Here is a 24,507-nt window from a genome sequence, read left to right as displayed (position 1 = left end):
CTTCCCCATCCCCATGGGTGTTCCCCTCCTTCAGCATCCCCCTGGGTGTTCATCCCCATCCCTCTGGGTGTTCATCCCCATCCCCCTGGGTGTTCATCCCCATCCCCCTGGGTGTTCATCACCTTCCCCATCCCCCTGGGTGTTCATCCCCATCCCCATCCCCATGGGTGTTCATCCCCTTGATCACCCCCATGGGTGTTCGCCCCCTTGTCATCCCCCTGGGTGTTCATCCCCTTCCCCATCCCCATGGGTGTTCACCTCCTTCAGCATCCCCCTGGGTGTTCATCCCCATCCCTCTGGGTGTTCATCCCCATCCCCCTGGGTGTTCCCCTGGGTGTTCATCCCCCTGGGTGTTCATCCCCTTCCCCATCCCCCTGGGTGTTCATCCCCATCCCCATCCCCCTGGGTGTTCATCCCCATCCCCATCCCCCTGGGTGTTCATCCCCTTCCCCATCCCCCTGGGTGTTCATCCCCATCCCCATCCCACCGGGTGTTCATCCCCTTGATCATCCCCCTGGGTGTTCATCCCCATCCCCCTGGGTGTTCATCCCCATCCCCCTGGGTGTTCATCACCTTCCCCATCCCCCTGGGTGTTCATCCCCATCCCCATCCCCATGGGTGTTCATCCCCTTGATCACCCCCATGGGTGTTCGCCCCCTTGTCATCCCCCTGGGTGTTCATCCCCTTCCCCATCCCCATGGGTGTTCACCTCCTTCAGCATCCCCCTGGGTGTTCATCCCCATCCCTCTGGGTGTTCATCCCCATCCCCCTGGGTGTTCATCCCCATCCCCCTGGGTGTTCACCCCCTTCCCCATCCCTCGGGGTGTTCACCCCTTCACCAGCTCAGCTCAGGCTCCTTTCTTGGGTAACTCAGCCGCTGCTGGGGCAAGGCAGGACAGGGACAGGGACAGGACCTGGCCTGGGCTCGGGCTTCCCCTCCAGTCAGGAGGGTTGGGAGCTCACAGCCCAGCCTGGCTCACTTTGTCAATATCAAAAAAGAGGAATTCCCCACCCATCAAAAGGCTGTGGAAGGACGGATGGGAAGCACTTTGGATGTCTGGATGAAAGGGGCTGAGAGGAACAAACTGCTGCTTTGAAGAGGCAAAGCTCTGTATAAATCCCGAGCAGTTTTATTGGTGGCCAAAATGCATTGTGGGCTTAGAAAAGGCAAAACCAGGAACTTTCTCCTGCTTTTTATTCTTGCTGCTGTTTGTGTCACACCAGAGCCCGCGCTCTGTGGACGCAGGAGATGGCAGGTGTCACCAGGTGTCACCAGGCCGTGCAGACACTGCCAGGGCTCGTTCTGTGCCTGCTCCCATCCCCGGGAGGTGGTTAATGCACGTTCCAGCCTCCACTGGCTCTTTAACTAGTTTTTTAATCAGTAATTATTAACACAGGAGCAGTGCACGGGCTCCTGTCACCCGCTCCCGGGACAAGTGCCACTCCAAGTGTCACAGCCACTGGCAGCAGCAGGCTGGGGCTGGACTCTGTCACACTGTCACTGTCACCGGGACCTCGGCTGGTCCCCGGGCTGCCAGAAATTCAGCAGAGGGTGGGAATGTGCCCAAGTTTCAGCAGCCCTGACCCCGTCAGGCTGAGTTGTCGGTGTCGGGGAGGTCAGGCTGGGGACCTGGGCTTGTTGCCACTGTGAGATGAGGTGGCTTTGGGGACAGGCTGGAAAGAGACTCGTTTCACAAGAGCGTGCAGTGACAGGACAAGAGGAATGTCTTCAAGCTGAAGGAAGGCAGATTTAGTTTGGATATGGGGAAGAAATTCTTCCCTGTGAGGGTGGGGAAGCCCTGGCAGTGCCCAAGGCCAGGTTGGATGGCCAGGAGCAGCCTGGGACAGGGGAAAGCGTCCCTGCCCAAGGCAGGGGGTGGAACCGGGTGATTTTTAAAGTCATTTCCAACCCAGAGCATTGCAGGGCTCTCTGCTGGCTCTGTTTGCCCGCGGGAGCTGCTCCGTGCTAATTCCAGCCGTTGCCGTGGAGGTGAAGAGCAGGAAGGAGCCTTTGCCTGATGCACAAACAGAGTCAAGCAGCGGTGCCCTTTGCGGAGCGCTAATGAATTACAAGTGTCTCTCCTCACCCAGGCGCTGCCACCGCCTCGTGACCGGCTCAAAACTGCAGCCCTCGACACGCCGAGCTGCTGGGATTGCTCATTCCTGACGGGATCTGATATAACTGAAGGCAGAATGGTAAAGGGAGGGGTTTTTTTTTGGGGTGGGTTTCATCACCATCAGGGCTCCAGCGCTCTCAGGCTGGGTGGCATCCGGGCTCGTGCCACCACAGGGACTGGTACCCAGTGGAACAAATGAGTTTTAAAACCCCTCTATTTTATTATTCTGTATTAATAATGAGGCGGCCCTTGTAAATAGCCGTGAAAGGGAGCGCTTAAGCTCATAATTAATAAACGCTGGCTTGGTTTCTGCTGCAGCCTCCAGATGTGTGAGGGGGGATGCGCGGCTCTGCCGAAGAGCAGAGGGTGCTCAAGTCCTCCCAGCAGGTTAATAAATCCAATATTTACTGCGAGGTTTTGGGACAGCCACCTGTGGCCGGGGGTCCTGGGGCAGGGCTGCAGGACGGGGGGCACAGGGTGGGCTGTGGCAGGAGCTCCGTGCCCAAAGACCCCCACGTGGGTGACTCTGCACAACCCCAGTGGCCCCAGCTGCCTCCTGCAGCTCATCCTTACAGCTCGGCCATAAATGTTTATGACACGAGGGAGAGGAAGTAAATCACATTTATCTCCCTTGTTTTCTTTATCGGGGCACTAATTTGACAGGGAAGGGAAATTTTTGCTTATTTTACAACTCCGATTTTGGCTGCAATTTGATTTCAGTAGCTGGGAGGCGAACACAATATCTCATTTTTGTTCCAGAGCTGGTATAAAAATTTACATTTTGACACAGACCCCCACTCCCGTTGCAGTGCTGCTACAGCGGGCCCGCGGGCTTTGCACAAAACACATCACCCACATATAATACTCTCATAATTCACTAATGTTTGCTGAATGACAGGGTTAAGTGGCTGCTATTCCCGGCCTCCCACCACACTAATGTACTCCAGACCCGCGCTCCTTTTCTTCTGGATTGCAGTCAAATCGTTTCCTGCAGCCCTCGCAGTGGAAGCTCCTTCCACCCCGAACAAACACGACTTCCGAAATTATTTTCATTTGTTTTTCTAATCTAATTTTCCCCTCGGTGCTCCACTAATCATCAACCCCATTAAGGGCTTGATGTGTTGACTGCTTTCCAGAGAGCCCGTCCTGCGTCCTGCCGTGCGCTGACCTTCAGCGGGCTGAGCCCCCCGGGACCCCCGAGGGGCTGCAGGGGAGGGAGGCTCTGCTGGGGCTGGAGCACCCCTCCATCCTGCCCAGCCCCAATCCCAATCCCAATCCCAGTCCCACAGCCTGTTCTCCCCAGGAAAGGAAACCTGGAATAACGAGGAACGAACGATGAGTGTTTACAGCCCAAAGGAGCGCTGGGGGGGTCACTCCAGTGAGGAGAACACACAGCAAGGGTGGGGGCACTGGGAATTTATCCAGCAGGACTGGATACCACCCGCTGCCCCTCCTGGAAAGAGGATTAGTGCTGGTGGTGCCAAAGATGTGCCTGGCAGGGCACAGGGTGAGGGACCAGCCTTGGGGCACTGGGCAGGGGACAGGGACAGGGCAGGGATGTGCTGCCCACCCCGTGGGAGCAGGATGGGCAACAAGGTGATGAGTTTTGGGGATAAAAACCCCCAGGAATAAAGATTCCCCCCACCCCAATGAAATGGACTCCATGGATCTGTTCAAAACAGTTTATTGTATTTTTTCGTCAGACAAACACATTGATTTCTGGACCACAGTAGAGGATGGAAACCTTTCACAAACTTATTTATTTGAAAATACAAATATAAAATTATACTTTCCACATCTGTGATGTGAGAGACCCCCATCCACATAGTATTTTACAACAGGGCTTCAGAAAGCCATACACAGAGACCTGAAAGATGCTTGATATATATAGATACATATATATATGTATATATATAAAAAAAAAGTCACTACCAAAGTTCTCATCAGTTCATACTAAAGTATAAAAGGAAGGGCTAGGCCTGCCACTGTGCCATAGTTTATTTAGGTACATTTATGACCACCTGAAATGCTCACTTGCATCCTAGTACTGATGGGAGTTCAGACCTCGTACGACAGAGAATGACGGGGGTGCTACCTACGACGGTCACGCGACAGACGAGCCCGGGCCGGGGGACCCCGCTGGGCTGGGGGGGACCCTGCTGGGCTGGGGGATACTGCTGGGCTGGGGGGGGGACCCTGCTGGGCTGGGGGGGACCCTGCTGGACCAGAGTGACCCTGCTGAGCCAGGGTGACCCCGCTTAGCCAGGGTGACCCCACTGGACCAGGGTGACCCCTCCAGGCTGGGGTGACCCTGCTGGACCAGGGTGACCCCCTGAGCCAGGGTGACCTTGCTGGACCAGGGTGACCCCCCTGAGCCAGGGTGACCCTGCTGGACTAGAGTGACCCTGCTGGGCTGGGGTGACCCTGCTAAGCCAGGGTGACCCCACTGGACCAGGGTGACCCCTCCAGGCTGGGATGACCCCCCTGAGCCAGGGTGACCCCCTGAGCCAGGGTGACCCCTCTGGACCAGGGTGACCCCTCTGGGCTGGGATGACCCCCCTGAGCCAGGGTGACCCCCCTGAGCCAGGGTGACCCCCCTGAGCCAGGGTGACCCCTCTGGGCCAGGGTGACCCCTCTGGGCCAGGGTGACCCCTCTGGGCTGAGGTGACCCCCCTGAGCCAGGGTGACCCCCTGAGCCAGGGTGACCCCTCTGGACCAGGTTGCTTTCTCAAACTACAGTTTGTTTTTTTTTTTTTTTCTTTTTAAAAATTATTATTATTATTATTATTTATTATTATTGTGGTTTTTTATTTTTTTTTTTGGTAATTTTATTACAGTATTAAAGTATTGCTTAGCTTACAGAATCTCCTCACGTAGTGTTCGCGGGGCCGGCTGGATTCTGTACGAAGGAAACTCTACAGTGTCTGTGTGCAGAGCGGATCTGCCCGTGTGTCTGCGAGGCATCCTGTCTCTTCCAACACTAACCTCACTTCTCCCTCTCTCTCAACTATGTCGCTTTGAAAAAAAACAAACCAAACCACTAAAAAAAAGAATTCAGAAGATTCCACCCAAGAGACATCGCCATAGCATAAAAGACAGCTATGAGTTAGTGTTTTTTTTTTTTTTTTTTTTTTTTTTTGGTTTTTTTTTTTTTTGTTTTTGTAAACAGTTTCATATGCAATATCATACAGAACCATGGCTGGCCTTCAGTAAAAATGTAGTAAACTATATTGCTTTATTATTGATTATGTTGCATTGAGTGAATGGCGGAAACGAAACAGGAAGGGACGTGTGGCTGGAGTCGCTAGCCCTCATTCACACTACAGATGAAAGCAGGGAAGAAAAGAAATCCCAACACCTTTCAGGTCGTCATCACCCACAATTACCCAATGATTTAACTAAGCCTAGCAAGATGTGTGACATTCACCAGCAGACGCTGCTGTACAATGGAAAAAAAAAACCAACAAAAATCAACTTACAGCAAAGAGAGCCATGCTACCTTAAAGTCCAAGCTACAAATTCAACTCAAAATGAACATTTATGAAGTGTAAGAAAAAATAAAAACCCCAAAGGACAGATCAGGCTTCAGTTTAATCAAGCCGATCCCGAGGACGTTTGGAGGGGGAGGGTCCCTGGGGAATGTCCCTGGAGTTTGGGACGCGTCCCCTGGCCCAGGTCACCCAGCCTGGTGGCGATGGCTCCTGTTGGTCACCCCAGCTGGGGATCTGGAAGCAAAGGGCACTGTCCTTGCAGGGAGGGTGTCCTGAGAGCCCTGGGCTCTGTCCCTGCAGGTGCCAGGCCAGGCTGGACCCCGGGACAGGGAGGTGACCCTGCCCTGGCAGGGTGGCACTGACGGGCTTTGGGGTCCCCTCCAAGCCAAACCAGTCCGTGCTTCCACCGTCCTTCGCTCCCTCCTGGGCTTGAGTAAAGCAAAGGTGGAGCTGAACCTTTGTGCTGAAAAATTTACAAAAAACCCCCCAAACGAACGAAGGAAAAAAAAAAAAAAATCCTTCAAAATTGATTTCTAGATGAGTGGGGGACTAACGTGAACCTTAGTCTAGGTAGCCACATCAAAACATCTTGGATTCCACGACATTTGTGCTATGGGCCACTGGGACTTCTCAAAAGGTATATAAACATCTAAAACATATTCACACAGATTAGCAATTTCTTCTGAGCATTCTTAAAAAAATATGTTTTTTTTTTTTTTTTCTCTTAGTAAAATCGTTTTAATATACCGTGCCTCCCTCTTTTAAAAAATAAATTAAAAAAATCCAGTTTTGCATATCTAGCATTAGCATTTAAGGTAGTATGGCACATCCCCTTTCCAAAGTCATGGGTGGGGATCTACAAATGCCTTAAGAGTTTGCCAGCATTTTTAACATTGTGAGACCTTTGGTTAGTTGAAACCGCATCAGATCAACAGAAGAAAAATAATGAACAAGAGAAAAAAAAAAAGCACAGAAAGAAAAAAAGAGAAGAAAAAAAAAAACAAGAAAGGAAAACTTCCCAAAATTATTAGCATTTTTTTTTTCTTAAATAAGAGAAAGTTCTATCCTTACTGGTCCTAAATCTGAATAACTACATCTAAATTTTTAACCTTAATTACGATACACCTACCAATATGTACTAGAAGAGGAAGAGAGAAAGAGGGGGGGGAAAATTCACTACACTACCATCAGGACAGCACTCTTACAAGATAAGCCATTTTATACACTATTAACATACAACAATGATCAACAAAGAATATTCTATGAGGTGACAGGGAATGGAGAGGAAAACCAACTGGTAGTACAGTACATCATCAACATTGACAAAATAGCAATAAAAAATTCCCTGGCGGCACACTGAATCGCAGGGAATTTGGTTCGTAGTATTTATTTATTTTTTTTTTATTTTTACCTTTTTATTTTTTAAAGAATTCGGTTTTATTTCTTTTATTACTTGATCAAGTCTCAATATTTAAAAAGCGTCCAGCATTTTGCTTAAACCTGGTTGTTCTGAAATAAGAAAAAAACCTAAAATATTACATAAAAAGCATGATTTTTTTTTTTAAAAACAAGAAAAACAAGGTTTCTCCTTTCGGTTAGCAGTATGGTGCCTTGTTTTGTTAAAGATGCCTTGCTCTACCTTGTCTATTGAATGTCTACATTAGTCTACTTGTTAGTAAAATTTACAAAAATAGGAGTGCAGCAGCTCTTTTTAACAAATGTCGCATTCAGTGTCTTATACTGGCTGTACCTAAAGTACCAAATTTATAAACGTAACAATTTAAAAAAATATTAATAAAACTTGTCAATATTACGTTAAAAAAAGAAGAAATATATCCACACTACAGTATGTTCTTAATGCCACCTACCATGTTGTACTTCTAGTTTGCTGTTGCAGGCCTATTTACCAATATTAAAAAAATTAAATTAAAAAATATCCTTCATAAGTTTCCTCCCCCAACAGAGGACCATATATATAACAGCCAAATATTAAACATGTGCAAATAGGAAACTGTCAGTTTTTCCCCTACCAGTCACAGTGCAATGATGTTTTATACTTTATTTCTTTTAAATTCTGTTTACAACTACAATAAATTAAAATCTTCCGTTGCTTCTAGGGTGAAACTTGTAGCACTGAGGTATTCCCAAAAAAAAAAAAAAAAAAGAAATAAAATAAAAGAAATCAAAACCAACCAAAGTTGCTTTCTAATTTGACAATACAGAAAGTGATGGATAATAAAGGAAACCATGCAAGCTGGACGCTGCTCTGCCCTCGTGGGGTGCCCAGAGCAGCTGAAATGACTGGACAGCAAGTTGATCTAGTTTAAAACAATGACTAAAAAAAAAAAAAAAAATCCAAAAAAAACCAAAAAACCAAAACAAAGGTGTGCTTTGAACCGTAAATGCGATAAGTAGGAAAAATCGTAGCTTCTTGATCAGTTTTGGGAAAAGCAGGTTTGAAATTAAAATAAAAATACCACCAGACTGTTCCTTTGCAAGCTGAGCACGTCTGAGAGCGAAGCTGCTGGTGAGAACTGGGCGAGCTGGGGGGGTCCCACAGCAGCACAGCCCCCCGGGCAGCTGCCCCCAAAGGCTACAGCCTCCTTGTCTTTCCCATCCATTTCCAGAGAGAAACTGCCTTAGGCTGACTCCGTCACAAAAATAGGTTTGTATTTCTCTTTCTTAATAGTTTCTATGTAGTTAATGGAATTGTATTTACAGCACTTTATTATTTTTTTTTCTCCTTTTTTTTTTTTTCAGAATTCGCGATTTCAAAAAACCTTATATCACCTCTTTCGACCACGACGACGACAACAACAACAACAAAAAAAAGCACTTATATAGAAAAAGGACGCGCAAAAAGTTTGTCGCCCTCGCCTTATTGCCGAAAAATAGAGAGAATCAGAGTAACCCAGACACCACAAAGGAAAAGAAGGGCCAGAGAAGCTGCTGCTCCCCCCTCCCCGTGCCCTGCCAGCCCCCCGCGCCGCCGGCTCCGCTGCCCCCGCGGCCGAGGCTCCTGCCACCATCTCAGCATCCTTCAAGCAACAACAACTACGTAAAACAGAAGGGAGGAGGAGGAGGAGGAGGAGGAGGAGGAGGAGGGGAGGTGGGGAAGAAAAAGCAAAAGAAACCCCTTAATATAACAGTTACACTATGGTTAGGCTCTCGCTAGGTACACAAAGAATTCCGACTACGTGGCTACGAGACTATGTCAAAAAGGCTACGAAAAGATGTGGGTTTGGAGAGGCTTAAAAAGAGGGGGGGTGGGGAACCCATCGAGAAAATAAAACGAACAAGAAATGGGTTTTATATACATACTTTTAAAAGCTGTTGTTTTTATAGTACAGCAGATTCATGAGATGATGAGAGAGATTTTGAAACAACCCAAGTCCTTCGAGTGCCACCTCCAGTTTGCGTTGGCGGTGATGATGATGATGGTGATGATGATGTAGTGCTCAAAGTCTGATGAGATCACCCAACCGTGGGCCCCTTCAGAAACTTCGCCCTGTCTTGCCCGGACATCCAGAGAGACTCTGCGTGGGGAGAAGGTGGACACGGACACGGGAGAGGGACAGTTAATTGAGGTCAATTAGGATTTTTAATTAAAAAACCCCAAAGTGTTTGCAAACACTCTGCAGCCACAGCCTGCCCCATCCGCCCCAGAGGGCTGGAATGCTGAGGTGTTCCCAGGACAGCTCCCATAGGAGAGGGGGTCTCACGTTTTCCCTGCTCTTATTTCCAGTTTAGGAACAGTAAAATGTGAGTTGATGTACGGCCAGGACAAAAACGGCTCCTCAGGCATCTGTTAGGCCATGAATTCACACAGCTTTGGGAACATGGGCTTCCTCTGAAGTACCTGGATGGTGACAAGTTTTACCTGGGCACGCTGAGGCAGCCAGGATTTATTTTATACAGGAGCTTCAGTGCTTGGCCAGTGCTTAAAGCTGAGCTACGTGACGTATAAAAGAAATATAAATATTTAGGGCACTGGCTCTGCAGGCAGCCGCTCACGGGGATGAGGGCCAGGACAGGTTGCTCCCTGACGACCTCCAAAAACCCATCCCCAACCAGCTGTGCTGGGGTGAGGTCCCAGCAGCATCCTGCAGGGATGTGGCCACCGATCCCTGCCCTGGGAACCTGCAGCTCCGCCAAACCCTGCCCGGGGGACGCCGGGAGCAGCCGCTGCCGCGAGCGCGTCAAACTCAGCGCTCCTCCAGGAATTAATAATAAGGCTCATTTCCTCCTCTCAAAATCCATTTTAATTAGTAACGAGCGCCGTTAAAAGCACTTTGTTTTGAAGCCGTTAATGGTTTGAGTCCGGAGGCTGGCCGGCGAGCGACGGCTGCGAGCAGCGACCGCAGCCCGTCAGCCACCGCCGTCCTTAGGCTGAGTTATGGTGCCGTGCCCCGGGTACCACCTCACTGCTCCAGAGGCTGGCAGCCCAGCAAACGGGAAGGATTCTGACAAATTGACCCCAGAACGGGCCCTGCTACGTGCCAGTAATAGCTGGGATTAAGCAAGAGTGCTTATGGCACTTTTTTCTTTCGCTCCTTGGCGGAGCAAATCAATTGACAGAACAATTTCAGGTAATCTTGGGGGTGTGTGTGGAGATGGAGAGTAAATAGAAACCCCCTTTATCCACTAGTGTTTAGGTATAAATCTATTTTTATGTAGTTTAAAGTCTCTGGGCATTTTACACAGTTCTCAGCCCCCCGACTAACTTTAACTCTAATTTCATAGACTGATTTTTGAACGCAAATGATGTGACATTGATCATGTAGTGCTGGGCAAGAGGCAGGGAAATAAAATCTGTCACATCCATTCCATCTGCCTGTCCGGGCTCAGAGCTCTGGAGGCAGACCCATGCCATTTAACTGGGATAACTTCTGTTTTTCATTGCGTTTTCTAATCTATTCCATTCCGAGCGTTAAGAATATTTGTTTGCAAAGATGAATATGCCAAAGGCCAAATAATAATAAAAAATAAAAATTAAACATTTAATTAACTGGAGCTTAGTTCAAAGGGTAGGAAACTGGCAGCGATCCAGGGCTGCGGTGCTCAGGTAATGCCTTTAATTTAATTTGCTCAGGTTTAATTTTTTTTTTTTAAATCTTGATAATTGCTCTATGGTTACAAGTTACAATGTTATCTTTTAGCTGTAATATTTGCTACAGCACTTAATTAAGAATGATGGTTTCTCAGTAATAAAGCAGTGGGGCTCAGTTATTTTTAAAGCAGTGTGCTGGGAGCAGATCTGTGATCCCAGTGGGATTCTGGCTGCTGGCACTGGGGGTGATTCCCCACAGCCTTCTGGGTTTTCTGCCTCTTCAAATTACAGCACGAAGCATCATGAAGATGAAAAAGTGACTTTTGGTTTAGCTTTGGATCTGTCTTCCAGTTTCCAGCCCGCGAGGTTGATTTGAGTAACACAAATCACAGAAAGGAATGATTAAAGGCCAAGGAAAGACGAAATGAAGATAAAAAATTGTTCACTTAAAGTAAATATAGGGGAGATGGTAGTTCAGCACAAAGTACAAATGGGATATACTGTAATACCTCCAAGTGAGATGGCAACCAACCATGTGTAACGTTTCAATGGTATCCATTTGTAAAAGCCGTTGCAATCAAAGGTCCCTAAAATTGTACAATTGTTAAGTTCATCAGTGCTCTATACATGGGAACAGCTGATTATTAATTTTTGCCAAGAAATTATCAAAGGACTTGAAAGACTGTGTTGCCAGCATGAATAGGGATTTCCAAGAGCTGTTCTGGTCACCAGGTGTGCTCAGCCCTATGGTCACCTTTCCAAGACCATCATCTTCTCATTCCCCCAGGTGCAAAAATAAGCTTTGGGGCTCTCCCTTCTTTATTTTTAAACCAGGGTTAGTAAAAGGAGAGTGTTAAATAAATAGATATGTAATAAAAGCTATGGGATTCTTTGCAGTTATTGGGGGAATTAAGAGGCTACCAATCTGCAAGTCAATTATAAAATGGTTCTTTGGGAAGTGTTAGTGCAGACAAATCTGGATACCCAGGCTTGGACCTGGTGTCCTCTCACTCGAAAAATCAGGATGTTGCTGATACAAAAGTGCCCAAGTTTTCAAGCACAAACAGGTTTTTAGGTGAAAAATGGAAATAAGAGGTGTTGTAAGTGGTGAGAGGTGGCAGTCTGAACTGATGTAGCTCCTTGCAGAGCAGTAATATTCCATGTTTGTGCTAGAATTGATCCACAGGGATTGTCAAGCCCACGGTGTGACCACGGGAGGAGGGGCAGGCCCGGGATGGGAACTGAGCACAGGGGCACAAAGCCAGGCAGAGGGTTGGTTTGTCTTTTTTTGCAATAAAAATAACAGCTCCAGGAACTTTGTCTGCACCACACTCCTGCTCCCCCCATCCAATTCCATCGGGAGGGAAGTTCTCCTCTCGGTTTGAGGGACCTCGGGGGGAGCCTCTGCAGGAGACAAAACCCAGCTCCCGACTGCGCCCCAAAAAGGGCAGGAGCCTCTCTGCAGTCCGTGCTGGGGGTGCCACGGGGCAGGCCAGCCCCATTCATGCTCACACACAGGTGACACGGCCACGTGCAGCCTCGTTAAGCCAATCTCTGCCCCTCGTTAGTGCGCGGCAGCCCCGCGGCGCGTTAGGAGGCACCTCCCCGGGGGGACCCCGCGGCCAGCGCGGCCCCTCGCTCCCGACCTGCGGCCCTCAGGGGCTGCCAGTGCCACCGGGACCGGCCGGGAGTGACCCCAAAGGCCAGCAGACAGGTGAAGAGGAGCTGGACGTGCCCTGTCCCCCTGCAGGGGGTCCCGCCAGCCAAATTAATGAGCTGATTTTGCTCGTTTAGCGGGAGCAGGGATTGTTGCTCTGCCTGCCGAAGGGTGCAGCAGCCCAGGATGGGTAGTTGGGCTGATGTAAAGCCCAAATGGACAAGCAGGGATTTAAATCCCGTATTTATGAAGTATTTTTCTTTGAAACGTGTCGTGTCTGGCCGCAGAGGGCTCCGAAGGAGTGTTTGCACCAGCAGATGTTCAGGTTGGATATTAGGACAAAATTTCTCCAGTGCAAGAGTGATTAATCACTGGAACGGGCTGCTCAGGGCAGGGCTGGAGTCCCCATCCCTGGAAACGTGGCTGTCAGTGACGTGGGGCTCTCACGGGGTGACTGGCCAAAGGCTGGACCCCGCAATTCCAGAGGCTTTTCCAACCTCGACAATCCCAGCTGGAACCCCCAATCACCAATCACCTCAGGCACGGCTCGCAGGTTCCGGCAGCGAGAAGCCGCACCGGCCACGGGACCACCACCACCCCAAAAAACCCCTCCTGGGAACCCCTCCCAGAGCCGCGGGGAGCCCGGCAGCGCGGGGTACTTACGGCGATGCCGTGCCCGAAGCCCGAGCCCGGCTGCGGGCTGGCGGCACTTATGTAGTTCCCCACGGCGGAGTCCTGGCTGGCCGTGCCGTAGAGATCCGCCACGGGCCCGGGGCTGTTGGCCCCGGGGAAGCCTCCGGGCCGCGCTGGGTTGGAGCCTGCCGGGGAAGCGGGTGCGCCAAAATTCGGTTGAGCACTGTAGCTATTCAAGACTGGTGTGCAGAGAATAAAGCTGGGTATGAGGCCAGACGCCGGGCATGCACCGGTATTACAAAGCCAAACACCAGAATAAACAGCCTAGGCCCAATTCTAACACTTAACCAAGGCCATGCGAGAGGAGAGCAAGTACTGGAGAAGAGTCAGCCCGGACTACTACGAAGCTTAGAGCTCCAAAAATATATATATGGATATATATAAAAAAAAAAAAGAAAAAATAAAAAAAAGAACAATCATTCAACACACTACTGCAACCAGAGACTGGAGGTGCTCATTTTCACCAAATTATCACAAAATAGAATAGGTATTTTTCAACATCTGACTTGATGCTCATGCAGTAGTAACAAGTTCTCTAGGTCTGGGCACGCCGAGACAGCATTCACATCCCATGCAAACTACAAAGGAACTAGTTTGAGACTACACATTGTGGTAATATTGATATTAAAATGTTGACAGCAAATAACTTGAATCACGTCTAGGAAAATCGTTTTTGGATCCATTCGATACTTTTGGAAAAAACCCGCCCTTTTAGATCAGTAAGCTGTAGAAATAGTTCAGTAGTTGATTTTTTTTTTCTTTAAATGATATGGAATGGAACAGTTTGGATTTTTCTCTTTGAAATATGACCAAGGAGAGTGTTGTTTTATTTAGGTTTTTTTTTTCCTTTTGATTTGGAGAGCGAAGACCTACCTTCGTCTCCAAAACCATGCTTGGGACATCAACCAAAATTAAACAAATAAATAAAGATCAAAAGCAAAAAAGAATTCCAGAGGGTGGATGACAACTCACCTCCTAATGTGGAAGTAAAAGAAAATTTAATTTTTTTCCTCCCTTAATTTTTTTTTTTTTTGAGAAAGAAAAACAATGTAAATAAGAATGATACTGAAGAAGAAATTTAGGTATTAAAGCATGTTAGATGATCAGGCTTCTGGCATTTCTCACGGCTGCTCTTGGATGTAGAATTTATGAGGAAGAAGTTTCAATGCGAAAGAAAAGTCAGCGGACTGGGAGGAGCTGGATGGAGATGGCTGTGGGAAGCTGGAGCTCCACCTGGGTGGTACCTGCAAGGTCCCTGGGGAGCACAGGGAGCCTGCTCTGCCCACACCCACCGTGTCCCCACCGTGTCCCCACCGTGGGCAGCGCCAGGACACGATGGTCAGCGGGGCTGGACGTGGGCACAACACCACAGCCTGCCCCAAACCCCCCTGGGCACCTCCCCATCACCTCCATCCCCACCCCTCCGGGCTGCCCCAGCCTTTTCCTCTGGCTGCAACTTCCCACGATCTCCACTGAACCCTAGAGTGGGTTGTGAGGTCTGGTGGCCTCAGTGACCTGTGCCCAGGGGTCAGAGCTGCATGCACTGACCACAAGGCTCTCCTGGGCCTGGAGAGCAGCTTGGAGCAGCCCTGTGCTCTCACCAAAGTGCTGTGGGGGGCACAGGCTGCACCTCTGCTGCCCTGGCCCCTTGCCCTGCACTGCCCACCCCAAGGGACCCCGGTTCTCAAAGGAATGACCTGGCCAAGGGAAGCACAGCTGGCAGCTGGTGGCTCTGTGGTGACAGAAAAGTCAGCTCTGCACAATAAATGATCCACCACAGCTCTGCACTGGTAGCAGGGGAGGGTAAGTAGGACATCTAAGCTAGCAAGTTCAAAGAAATAAGGCATGAGAGAGTAAACAGATTTTGGACTTCGCTGGCAAACAAAGAGCCTTTTTTTATTATTAAAGATTAAATGTCAAGATAACATTTGGCCTTCTCACTCGTGAAGAAAAATATCCAGCTGAGATGTTCCAAAGCCCTTTATTACTACAAGCCAGCACTTTTTCCCCCTTTTCTTCCCTTTGGTTCAATAAAGTGGATGTGAATTTTCCTGCCAAGTCACACAGAAAACCCAGTTGGCTGCTCCGAGTGACAGCAGGACCTGGCATGGCCAGGGGCATCCTGTTAGTAAAATATTCCTGCAAACCCCACAGCAGCACCAGAAACCTCCAGAACAACCACCTGAGGAACCAGAGAGACTCTCTGTGCCCCCACAGCCCACATCCCACCCTGGCCACTCTCGTTTGCATCTCTTAAGACTGGAGGTAAGGCTTTCACACCTGCAGGAAGAGCTGGCAGTGGGTAGGTGATTCAGGTGGGGAAGGAAAAGGTCATTTTTCATCTACTGGCCACGGGTTCAACACTCCACACTGCTCACAGGAGGGAGAAGGGGCATGCCAAGGGCTGCTCCACAATCTGGGAATGTGGAGGCTGGGATGCCCTGGCACTTCTCCATGTGGTGCCTGAAAAACTCCACAGAAAAAGCTGGAAGCTTTTCCAGAGCCAACACTTCTCTCCAGACCCTACAAATGACACAGAAAGCTCCCATAATTAGCAGGAGGCTCAGCAGCCTCAGAAAGCTGTATTTAAATGATTTGCTCAGCCATGGTCGGTTGCTAAGTGTTTGTCTTCTTCCAGGAGCCCCGGTGAGCTCACCTGGAGCCAGAGGCACCTTCACCATCACAACAGCAAAGGGACCCTGAGCCACTTCCCCAAAAAGCCAATCCTGATGTGTTCTGGCAAGAACTACCTGGAAACAAGTTTGTTTTACACAAACCTGGAGTATCCTGAGACTAAAAGGAAGAAGGAAAAATGCCTGCAATTCTCTAGACTCCAGATACTACATCACTAAAAAAGTTAACACTTTTTGGAAACCTGTGTCCTTATGACAAAATTCCTGATGTTGGGGGTTGTCAGGAGCTGCCCAAGGCTGCTGTGAACGGTGGGAATTGCAGAGCACTGACATGAATTCCTTGCAGGCTGGAAGGAACTGGAGCCTTTCCCCTGGCCACCACGATGCCATGGCAAGAACAGGAACTGGGGCAGGTGTTGGGAAGCTTGCTGCTGCAGATCTGTCAGGGGATTGTGCTGCCCATGGAGGGCAGGGAACCAGGGACTGTGACCTGATGCCAGGAGCAGGAGCAAAGCCTGACCTGCTGCCTGCTCCCAGCAGAGGCACGGGCTCAGCTGACCAGGAGTCCCTGACTGGATCCATCAGACTGGCTCAGCAGTGACTGAGGGCTGGCAGGGCCATCTTCTCCCCTTCCAAGAATTGCCAGCACTCAGGAAGTCCTGGCAGCAAAGGACTCATTCCAGGTCCCATTTCCCAAGCAAGTGTACAGGAAACCATCCTGCAGCAGGCAACTGCACAGCTCTGAGACTGTGCCTGAGCACCTCCAGCTCAAAGGCTTCCTCTATGCAAAATTCACAATCCCAAGCGTCCCCAGGAAGCCCTGTGATAGATCAAGGTCGGGGGAGATGTGGAAAAGATTAGATGTGCTTGTAAGTCACAGCCAAGCACCTTTTATCTTCAGCCCCAGCCATCCTCCATCCTCTGGACTACAGAAGCTCCTTCCTGTGCTGATGGAGATCAAGGGCTAGCAGCCAGGAGCTCTGGTAGTGATGGAACAGGGCAGGTTAATGTCTTGCTTGCTTCACTTTGAATTTGCTGTGGTTTTTCTTACAGAGAAGACTCTGAGCCTGTGAATTTTGATCAGCAGGTGAAGCCTGAGGGACAGGCTTTGGGGAGCCTCAGGATTACTCTGCCCAGTGTCACAGTGGCTTGGGGGGCACGGAAAAGCAGTGAGGGAATGTGAGATGGGACACAGAATTATATAAAAATGTGGGTTCATAAGGCAGCCCCAGCAGGTTTTATCAATGCCAGTTTTGGAGCTGCTGTGCAGGGCTGGCACAGCAAGAGCTGGACCTCTTCAGGCAGTGAGGCTTTGTCACCAACCCATCCTTCAGCAGAGTGCCTTTATCCCCACTTAACCTGCATGTGAGAGGCTCCTCCACCTTCAGCCAAGTGCTTTATGTCAAGGAGCCAAGAGCTGGAAGCCAAAGCAGCGTGGCAGCCCTGGCTGAGGCAGGGGCAGGAGGCAGGGATGTGTGGCTGGAGCCTTTTCCTACAAACTGCCACGCTCACACGGACCCTGCTCACGTGTTCATCTGTGTTCAGTGCTGAGAGATAAACTCTCCCTCGATGAACTCTTGAGAAATTTCTAAGGCAGGATTCCTGCTGACATTTGCCTTATGAGCAGCGTCACGCTGACGAGAGCCAAGAGCTGGAAGCCAAAGCAGCGTGGCAGCCCTGGCTGAGGCAGGGGCAGGAGGCAGGGATGTGTGGCTGGAGCCTTTTCCTACAAACTGCCACGCTCACACGGACCCTGCTCACGTGTTCATCTGGGTTCAACAACAAAGGTCAGTGCTGAGAGATAAACTCTCCCTCGATGAACTCTTGAGAAATTTCTAAGGCAGGATTCCTGCTGACATTTGCCTTATGAGCAGCGTCACGCTGACGAGGACCCCAAAGCTGCTGGATGCTGGAATCCCCCCCAAATAAACTCAACTCAGCCATGAATGATGAAGGGGAAGAGGAAGGGAAAAGGAGAAAGAGGATTTTGACATTACTGTCCTACAAGAGGAACTCACACGGTGCTGGGATGACAGTCAGGTCCTTAGGGATCAGTAAATGAGACCTGATGACAAAAAAACCCACTTAGGCACCACTAAAATATACTGTATTTCAAAGGAAACAAACCAGGGCCAATCTGGACAGAGGACTGAGACAGACACTGCATGGGGATCACTGTGCCCTGCACACAGCCCACATGGAGCCTCAGTGACACCCTTCCCTCCCCTACAGCACCAAAACCCAAAGACTTAAACACCTTTGCAGGGGACTCATAGCAAATATGAGTATTTTAAAATTTAAAAAAAAAATCCAGGTGAGGAACAGTGCAGATTGTGTGTCTGCCTTCCCTGCCACAGTGCTCAGGTGAAGAAATTCTCATGAGGGAAAGAAACCACCACAATTCACTGGATTCCCTTTGAGCAGAGGCAGGATATTTCTTGTCCCTGGGCAGCCATGCATGGGAATGAGCAGCTCTGCAGGGATGGGGGAGCTTGGCAGTGTGGGCTTAAAGCAAGATTCACTGATTTTAAGTTTTTTCCAACATAAATGATTCTATGGTTCTCATCAGAAATTAATTTTTCAAAGCAAGATTCACTGATTTTAAGTTTTTTCCAACATAAATGATTCTATGGTTCTCATCAGAAATTCATTTTTCTCCTGTCAAGCATATCCTACAACCAGAGTTGGTCATCTCCAGCCCTTTTCTCCTTCTCCTCCTTGCTCCTGCCATGTCCCACTGCCCTCAGGGTGCATTCCTGTACAAACAGGTTTCTTCACAACTTGTTGATCCAGTGCTATAATTTCTGGATGACTCTCTCATCTGCCATAAACAGCCACGCACAATTTGGCAGGCATTTCTACCATCAATGTTTATGATAATAACTAAACGTGCTTGAAAGCAGCAGGAAATTTTCAATATAACTATCATTAAGACAAAATGCTTTAAATCAAAGCCATTACCCACCACCAAGACTCAAAGCTCACAAGATTAGTCTGTTTTTCTATCTTTATGAAAAATTCATAGAACATGCTGCAAACATCATCTTGCAGCTCGAAGGAGTAAATGATATAATAACACTGAATGCTGCTGGCAGGGATGGCAGCAGGCAGGGCACAGGGGCACGGGGCAGGGCACAGAGCAGCCCAGCTGGGACAGGGGACTGCCCCACAGCCTGGTGGCATTTCATTTCAAAGCCAGCCTGGTGTAGTGGAAGGTGTCCCTGCCCAAAACATGGAGTTGGACTCCAGAGTCTTCAAGGTCCCTTCCAACCCAACCAGCTCTAGGATCCTGTGAATTTATGAATTCGAGTCACTTGGGTCCATCTACTGCTGGATTTTCAGAGAAGACTGTCACAGAAGGAGAATCACCTGTCCCCAAGCATTCCAGCCTGCTGTGCTGCTGTGCAACCACCCAAGCACAGCCTCTGCAGAGGACACAGAGCAAAACCACAGCGAGCGGTGTGGGGACAATCCCACCTTCCTTGGGGACCCGAGTGTCCCGGAGAGGAGCACTAATGGCCACGCTGTCACACGCATGACTAACAGAGCAGCGCTCGCAGCGTGACGCTGATACTTTAAATAACCAGCACAACTTCAGCACCGCATGCAGATCTTACATCATTAGTGCTCAGAGCCTTACAAATATAATTAGCAGCACTGCACCCATGTTACAGATCGCTTGGCCAAAGCTAATTCTTTGTGCAGTCAGGGCTGAAGTTAATGGGAGTTTGTACCTTGCTTTTCAGAGCTGCTAACAACCAGAATGTCATTTACCCGGGACTGGATGTACAAATTAATGCCAGTCTGAAATAAGACATCGGTGCTCCTGGTTCTCAGCGGCCTATTCAGGCTGCAGGAGTGCACTGGCACAGCACTGAGCAATAAAAGCTGATATTCAGGCTCTTTTTTTTCTTTAGCAATCACCTCGCAGAGCTCCAAGCCCCTTCCTTTGTGGTCAGGTTGAGCCACGGAAGCATCGCTTCCTCGTGTCTGAGCTTTTAGAGCGCGGGTTCTGTCGGAGGCAGCGCGCGGCACACCTCGAACTCGGATCAATGCTCCAGCTCACAAACGTCTCAGAAATAATGAGCTGGAAACACACAGATATTCTGGAGAATAACAAGGTACAAACAGCTCCCAGCTCGCTGGAAGCGAAAGTGGGAGACAAACCACAAAAACAAATAAGGCCGGCGTCACGACGAGAGCTGCCATGTTGTACATCCCTCATGGGGACCTGCATCCCTCTGCTCCTGCTCTTCCCAAGCAGACTTGAAAAGCAAACTCTCTCTCTAAGAACCCTGTGGCAGACACGGCTCCTCTGCAAGTGTGAAGAGCTACAGATGACAGCTGGCTCAGTCCTGACTGGAAAATCAAACGCGAGAGCTGTGCCTTCCCTGTCACCCCGACACGCTCCGTAACGGGGAGCAGCCAGGCTGCCCCAGGTTATCCCTCCCCTGCAGCTACACTGGCCCTGCAGGGAAAAAGGAAAATACAACAACTGTCGGGCTCATCAGCAAAATAAGTGGTGATGAGGCTGAGACACACCGAGATCTGCCCTAACAAGGTACTATTTGTACGTTATTTTCTAGCTGCAGTCACACTTTCAAAGGTTGTTCCGTGGCTGCAGCCGCTTCGGAAACGGCTTCACACATCAAAATATCGCAGGGTAATGACAGCAAGCAGTGGGTGGTGAGCTCGGCAATTACGGCTGGAAGTGAGTGGGAACCAGGAGGGAGGGCTGAGTGCTGCCCACCTTCCTGGAGCCGGGCACAATGGGGTGATAATGGCACCTGGGATCTTGTGCAACTGCTCCTGCTGCAGCCTCAGCGTCCTCCCACCACGCTGCTCCTCCAGCCCAGCACGACACAAACCAACTGAGATGAGCCACGAGCAAGAGCTGGGCAGCTTCCACAAGCCTAGGCAAGATAAAAATTCACCTGGTGCAGGTGTTCTACAAACCCACTGCTGCCTGTGAGCCCCTGCTTCTGCTGAGTACTGCACTTAACACACCCAAGGCATCCACCACATCTGGAAGCTGCTGATGCGCACCAGTTTGCAGAAGACACAAAATTCAGCGCGTTCAAGCCCAGCTGTTCTAACTCCTGCAGTTATGCAGCAGGACAAATAACTGCACTTAGCAGCTCAGCTGTAATTTTTTGCCAACGATCAATATTTATTGCCTAATCCCATTTTCCATAGCGTGTGTTAGCGGTGTCACTCGCGCAGGGCGAGCGCGACACGGAGGCCACACAAAGCTTCTCTTGTAGGAGCTGCAGTCGGGGAGCCAGCTCTTGTCACAGCCCTACAAAAGGATTTCCTCTCGAGCGGCTCATCTTTAATCATTATAAAAGCACAGAAGTTTAATCCATTTTTGATGTAAGCGCTAATAGCTTTGTGTCCTTGAAGTTCAAAGTGGTCTTCGTGCATGTCGCTAATTAGCCGAGCAAGCAGCCATTCAGCTTCCTCTCATGTTTCTAATTAGATCCTTAACAACAAACAAATGTCGACCTTACAAAGGCTCTGCTACGATTCCCTCCATTAGTTAAACAGTTTGGGAGGGATGCGGTTCTGTGCATCCACAGCCCCCCCAGCAGAGGATCCAGGGCCCTGGGCTGGGGTATTCACCCTTTGGGGAGGTTCTACCTTCCTGATGGTGTTTTCCAGGGATGCCAAGCAGCCCAGGGATGATGCAGGGAGCAGGTGATCACTCATCAGCCCCTGCCCTGGTCCCAGCTCTGTGCTGCTCCACTGTCCCTCCCTGCAGGCACGGGATGTTCACCAGCTCAGCTGGACCTCACAAATAAAGCAAAGAGGCAGATAAATGCTGTCCTGTTAAGTCCATTTCCTAACTGGTTCCTGCCAATTTAACTGGTTTTACAGCTAATTTAAAATATGATGTGATTAATGCTTACATACCTCACAGAATCACAGAATGGTTTGGATGAGACTTTAAAGCCCACCCAGTGCCACCCCCTGCCATGGGCAGGGACACCTTCCATTATCCCAGGGTTGTCCAAGCCCCATCCAAGCCGGTCTTGGATACTTCCAGGGATGGGGCAGCCACAGCTTCTCTGAGCACTCTGTTCCAGGGCTCCCCACCCTCCTAGGGAAGAATTTCATCCTAATACCCAGGCTAAAGGTACTGTCATCTTTTTACTTCACATCAAATGCTTGGGACTGCTCCTTACGCTCTTTTTTGTCGATCTGTGTTTGTAACGTGCCGTGCTGGAGTCATTTCAGCAGCACCACACTCGTCCTTGCCTCTGCTCAGGTTTTTGGGCAAGTTTCTTGCTCCAGCCCTGGCATTTATCCAGGGGGGATGAATGAGGATCTGTCAGCACAGGAACTGCTGCTGCCGGGCTCCTCCCGAGCCCTCGGCGGGCTGCGGGCGCTCGCTGTGTCACAGGCGCCGACCCCAGCGCTGTTCCTGCTGCCTGTGCCTGCACACGAAGCTTTAACACTTATTACCACCCATCCAACTGGCAAATAAGAGCTAAAGCTCAGATGCTGGGATATCACAGACCCCTCTGTAACCATTTTTCCATTTAAAATGAAGGAAGAGCTGAGCCAGGTGATGCCGGCGCCTTCACCTCACGCCGAGGAGCACGAAAGCTGCTGTTAATTTTACCATGGGCAACCACATCTGCATTAATTGTTTACCACAGCCCGGACAGGTCTTTTATTAATATTAATGAGTAAGAGGGAACAAAAGGCCCCTTTATTTTTAGCCTACTCTAATTGCGTAGTAATTACTCATCTACAAAACAAATGAGCCGAACTCCATTGCCATAGCAACAGCAACTCCGGCCTCCCACTGTACCACATTAACTGGCTATCACTCCTGTAATTTGAAATTGAAGCCTTTTGTACAATAACAGACAATACAGGAGGAAAATTAAACCAAAAACGGGTCTTTGTTTTGCTGCATAATTCAAGTCACAGTAGCAGGAGGGCCTTGCCTGGGGGGCACCTTTCCACTGCTGATCCCACAGGCTGGGGGGATGCTCAGGAGCACAGGGGGGTTATCCAGGTAACAGAAGAGGCATGCAGCCTGCAAACCCCCAGTCCTGTGCAGCCATCCCCTCCTGTGGGAGGCTCTGCACCAGGCAAGCTGCTGCCCAGCCCTGGTGCCTGGGGAGAGCTGGTGGCACCAGCCACGCTGTCGGCAGCTGACACCCCAGTCAGGGTCAGGGCACAGAGTTCTGGGCTCTTTTAACCATCAGGAAATGCTCACAAAGGCCCCAGCTGCGTGAGTTTATTATTTTTAAACAGCTCAGGTTTATATACCTGCAGATCCATTTTGCACTCTCTGGCAACTCCTAACCCACCGTGCTTCTCGAGCTCACACAGAGCCAGATGCACACCAACATCTGCTGCAAGGAAAAACTACTCTGCTCCTCTGGCAGCCTTCTATTTCTGAGAGAAAAGAGGGAGAAAAAACATCACTGTAATTATGTATTTACTTTTAAAGCATTTGGGGAGAGAATCAGCATGAAAATACTGACAGTAGTGTGTCAGTCCAATGTGTGCTGCCTCACAGTTAGCAGTTGTTCCACTAATGGGTAACAGCCTGCAACTGCTGCTGGAGAGGCAAGTCACCCTCAGCTCTGGCAGTATTTTACCTGTGTAGGGATTAAAATGCACAGGACACCATCCTGTGCTTGAAGAGCTCATGCACTGGAGAGCACGTGCTGAAACCGCACTTCAAGCTCTGCAACGACTTGTCTGCATCTTGCAGGGAACAAAGTCTAATTACAATTGCCAACAGCTCTGTCCCCCAGCTTCCGCTGGGAGAAAGGGAATAAAACATGAATAATTGGCTGTGGCAGGGCTTTGGAGGGTACCAAAGTTGTTCCAACCCCCTGCCATGTGCTGGAACACCTTCCACGGTCCCAGGCTGCTCCAAGCTCCTGGACACTTCCAGGGATGGGGCAGCCACATCTTCTCTGGACAACCTGTGCCTCCCCACCCTCACAGAGAAGAATTTCTCCCTAAATAAAACAGCATGATGAGCATTCTGAGGAGCATTTTCCCGTGGAAAATAATTCTCCTGATGGAAAAGACTATTAAAAGTTACTGGCTAAATTCGCCACAGATTAACTTCAACTGCACTTCAGAGGTGGTCACTAATTGCACTGGAGATGATTTATCAAGCGCACAAGATTTTCTATTACAAAATTATTGATTAAAGCTGATGTATTTTAACCTCAATAGACTTCAGCCCAGTGCCCTGTCAAACACTGGCTACTGCGGCCAAGGTCGAGCAGCAAATTGTTTCATATCTACTGAATTTTCTCCCTGGCACTGCAGGAGGAAGCTCAGTCCCTCACAGATCAAAAAAGATCCAAAAGTGGCATCCTACAGTAAAACAAGAACACAGGGTTTCTTCTGCCTGGAGCCTGCTCTGAAAAGGACCTGTGGGATTCCCATCCTGGAGCAGCACAGCACTTCTGAGCCAAACAGAAAAGATGCCTCTTTCATTATTATTATTACTATTATTATTTTAATTTGGGGTAGTAGACAGACAAGTAACTGTAGGGCTCCCAGTATGTCAGTAATAAGGCCAAAAGCACCCCTGGGAATGTGGAGTGGCTCCTCCAGAGCACATTCACCACCTGGGGCTGCTGCGTGCCGAGTCTGGCTGATGGAATTCCTGTTTAAAGCAGGATGATTTCCCTTGCTCCCACCCCTCCCCGAAGCCCCCCCAGTGTGGGGTCCCTGCCTGGCCACCCGCCGTGCTCCCCAGCACGGGCTGCCTCTGCCAGGAGATAAGCAAAGGATAAAATCCAATGCAGCCATTAATTTCCCAATGCATCACCCGCCAGGCTCTGGCACATAATTACTGGCGTTCCAGTGGAGTGAGAAATTC

General features: G+C 49.5%; 2 protein-coding genes across 24 annotated transcripts in view; one reads left to right on the top strand and one right to left on the bottom strand.

Moving 5' to 3' along the window:
* MRPS23 (mitochondrial ribosomal protein S23) overlaps window positions 1-8,452 on the top strand; it is a 36,855-nt gene extending 28,403 nt beyond the window's left edge. Inside the window, exons 5-6 of one of the 2 annotated variants that reach the window (XM_041425312.1) lie at window positions 2,092-2,196; window positions 8,369-8,452. In XM_041425312.1, the coding sequence (XP_041281246.1) occupies window positions 2,092-2,196; window positions 8,369-8,452 (189 nt within the window). Of the gene's footprint in view, window positions 1-2,091; window positions 2,197-4,972; window positions 7,522-8,368 lie in introns of those variants that run through there. The other variant, XM_041425311.1, reaches the window with a different exon arrangement.
* MSI2 (musashi RNA binding protein 2) overlaps window positions 5,012-24,507 on the bottom strand; it is a 202,678-nt gene continuing 183,182 nt past the window's right edge. For 4 of the 22 annotated variants that reach the window (XM_041425297.1, XM_041425290.1, XM_041425301.1 and 1 more), the window contains 3 exons: window positions 12,979-13,133; window positions 11,168-11,245; window positions 8,912-9,144 (listed from right to left, as the gene is read on the bottom strand). In XM_041425297.1, coding sequence (XP_041281231.1) covers window positions 11,204-11,245; window positions 12,979-13,133 — 197 coding nt within the window. In that variant the 3' untranslated portion in view covers window positions 8,912-9,144; window positions 11,168-11,203. Of the gene's footprint in view, window positions 5,133-8,911; window positions 9,145-11,167; window positions 11,246-12,978; window positions 13,188-24,507 lie in introns of those variants that run through there. The other 18 variants (XM_041425294.1, XM_041425293.1, XM_041425298.1 and 15 more) reach the window with 11 other exon arrangements.

The sequence above is a fragment of the Onychostruthus taczanowskii genome, unplaced genomic scaffold (assembly GCF_017590055.1).
Source record: "Onychostruthus taczanowskii isolate IOZ18803 unplaced genomic scaffold, ASM1759005v1 scaffold89, whole genome shotgun sequence".
NCBI classification, from domain to species: domain Eukaryota; kingdom Metazoa; phylum Chordata; class Aves; order Passeriformes; family Passeridae; genus Onychostruthus; species Onychostruthus taczanowskii.
The sequence above is the reverse complement of the archived record's forward strand: the minus strand, read 5'-3'. Positions and strand labels throughout refer to the sequence as shown.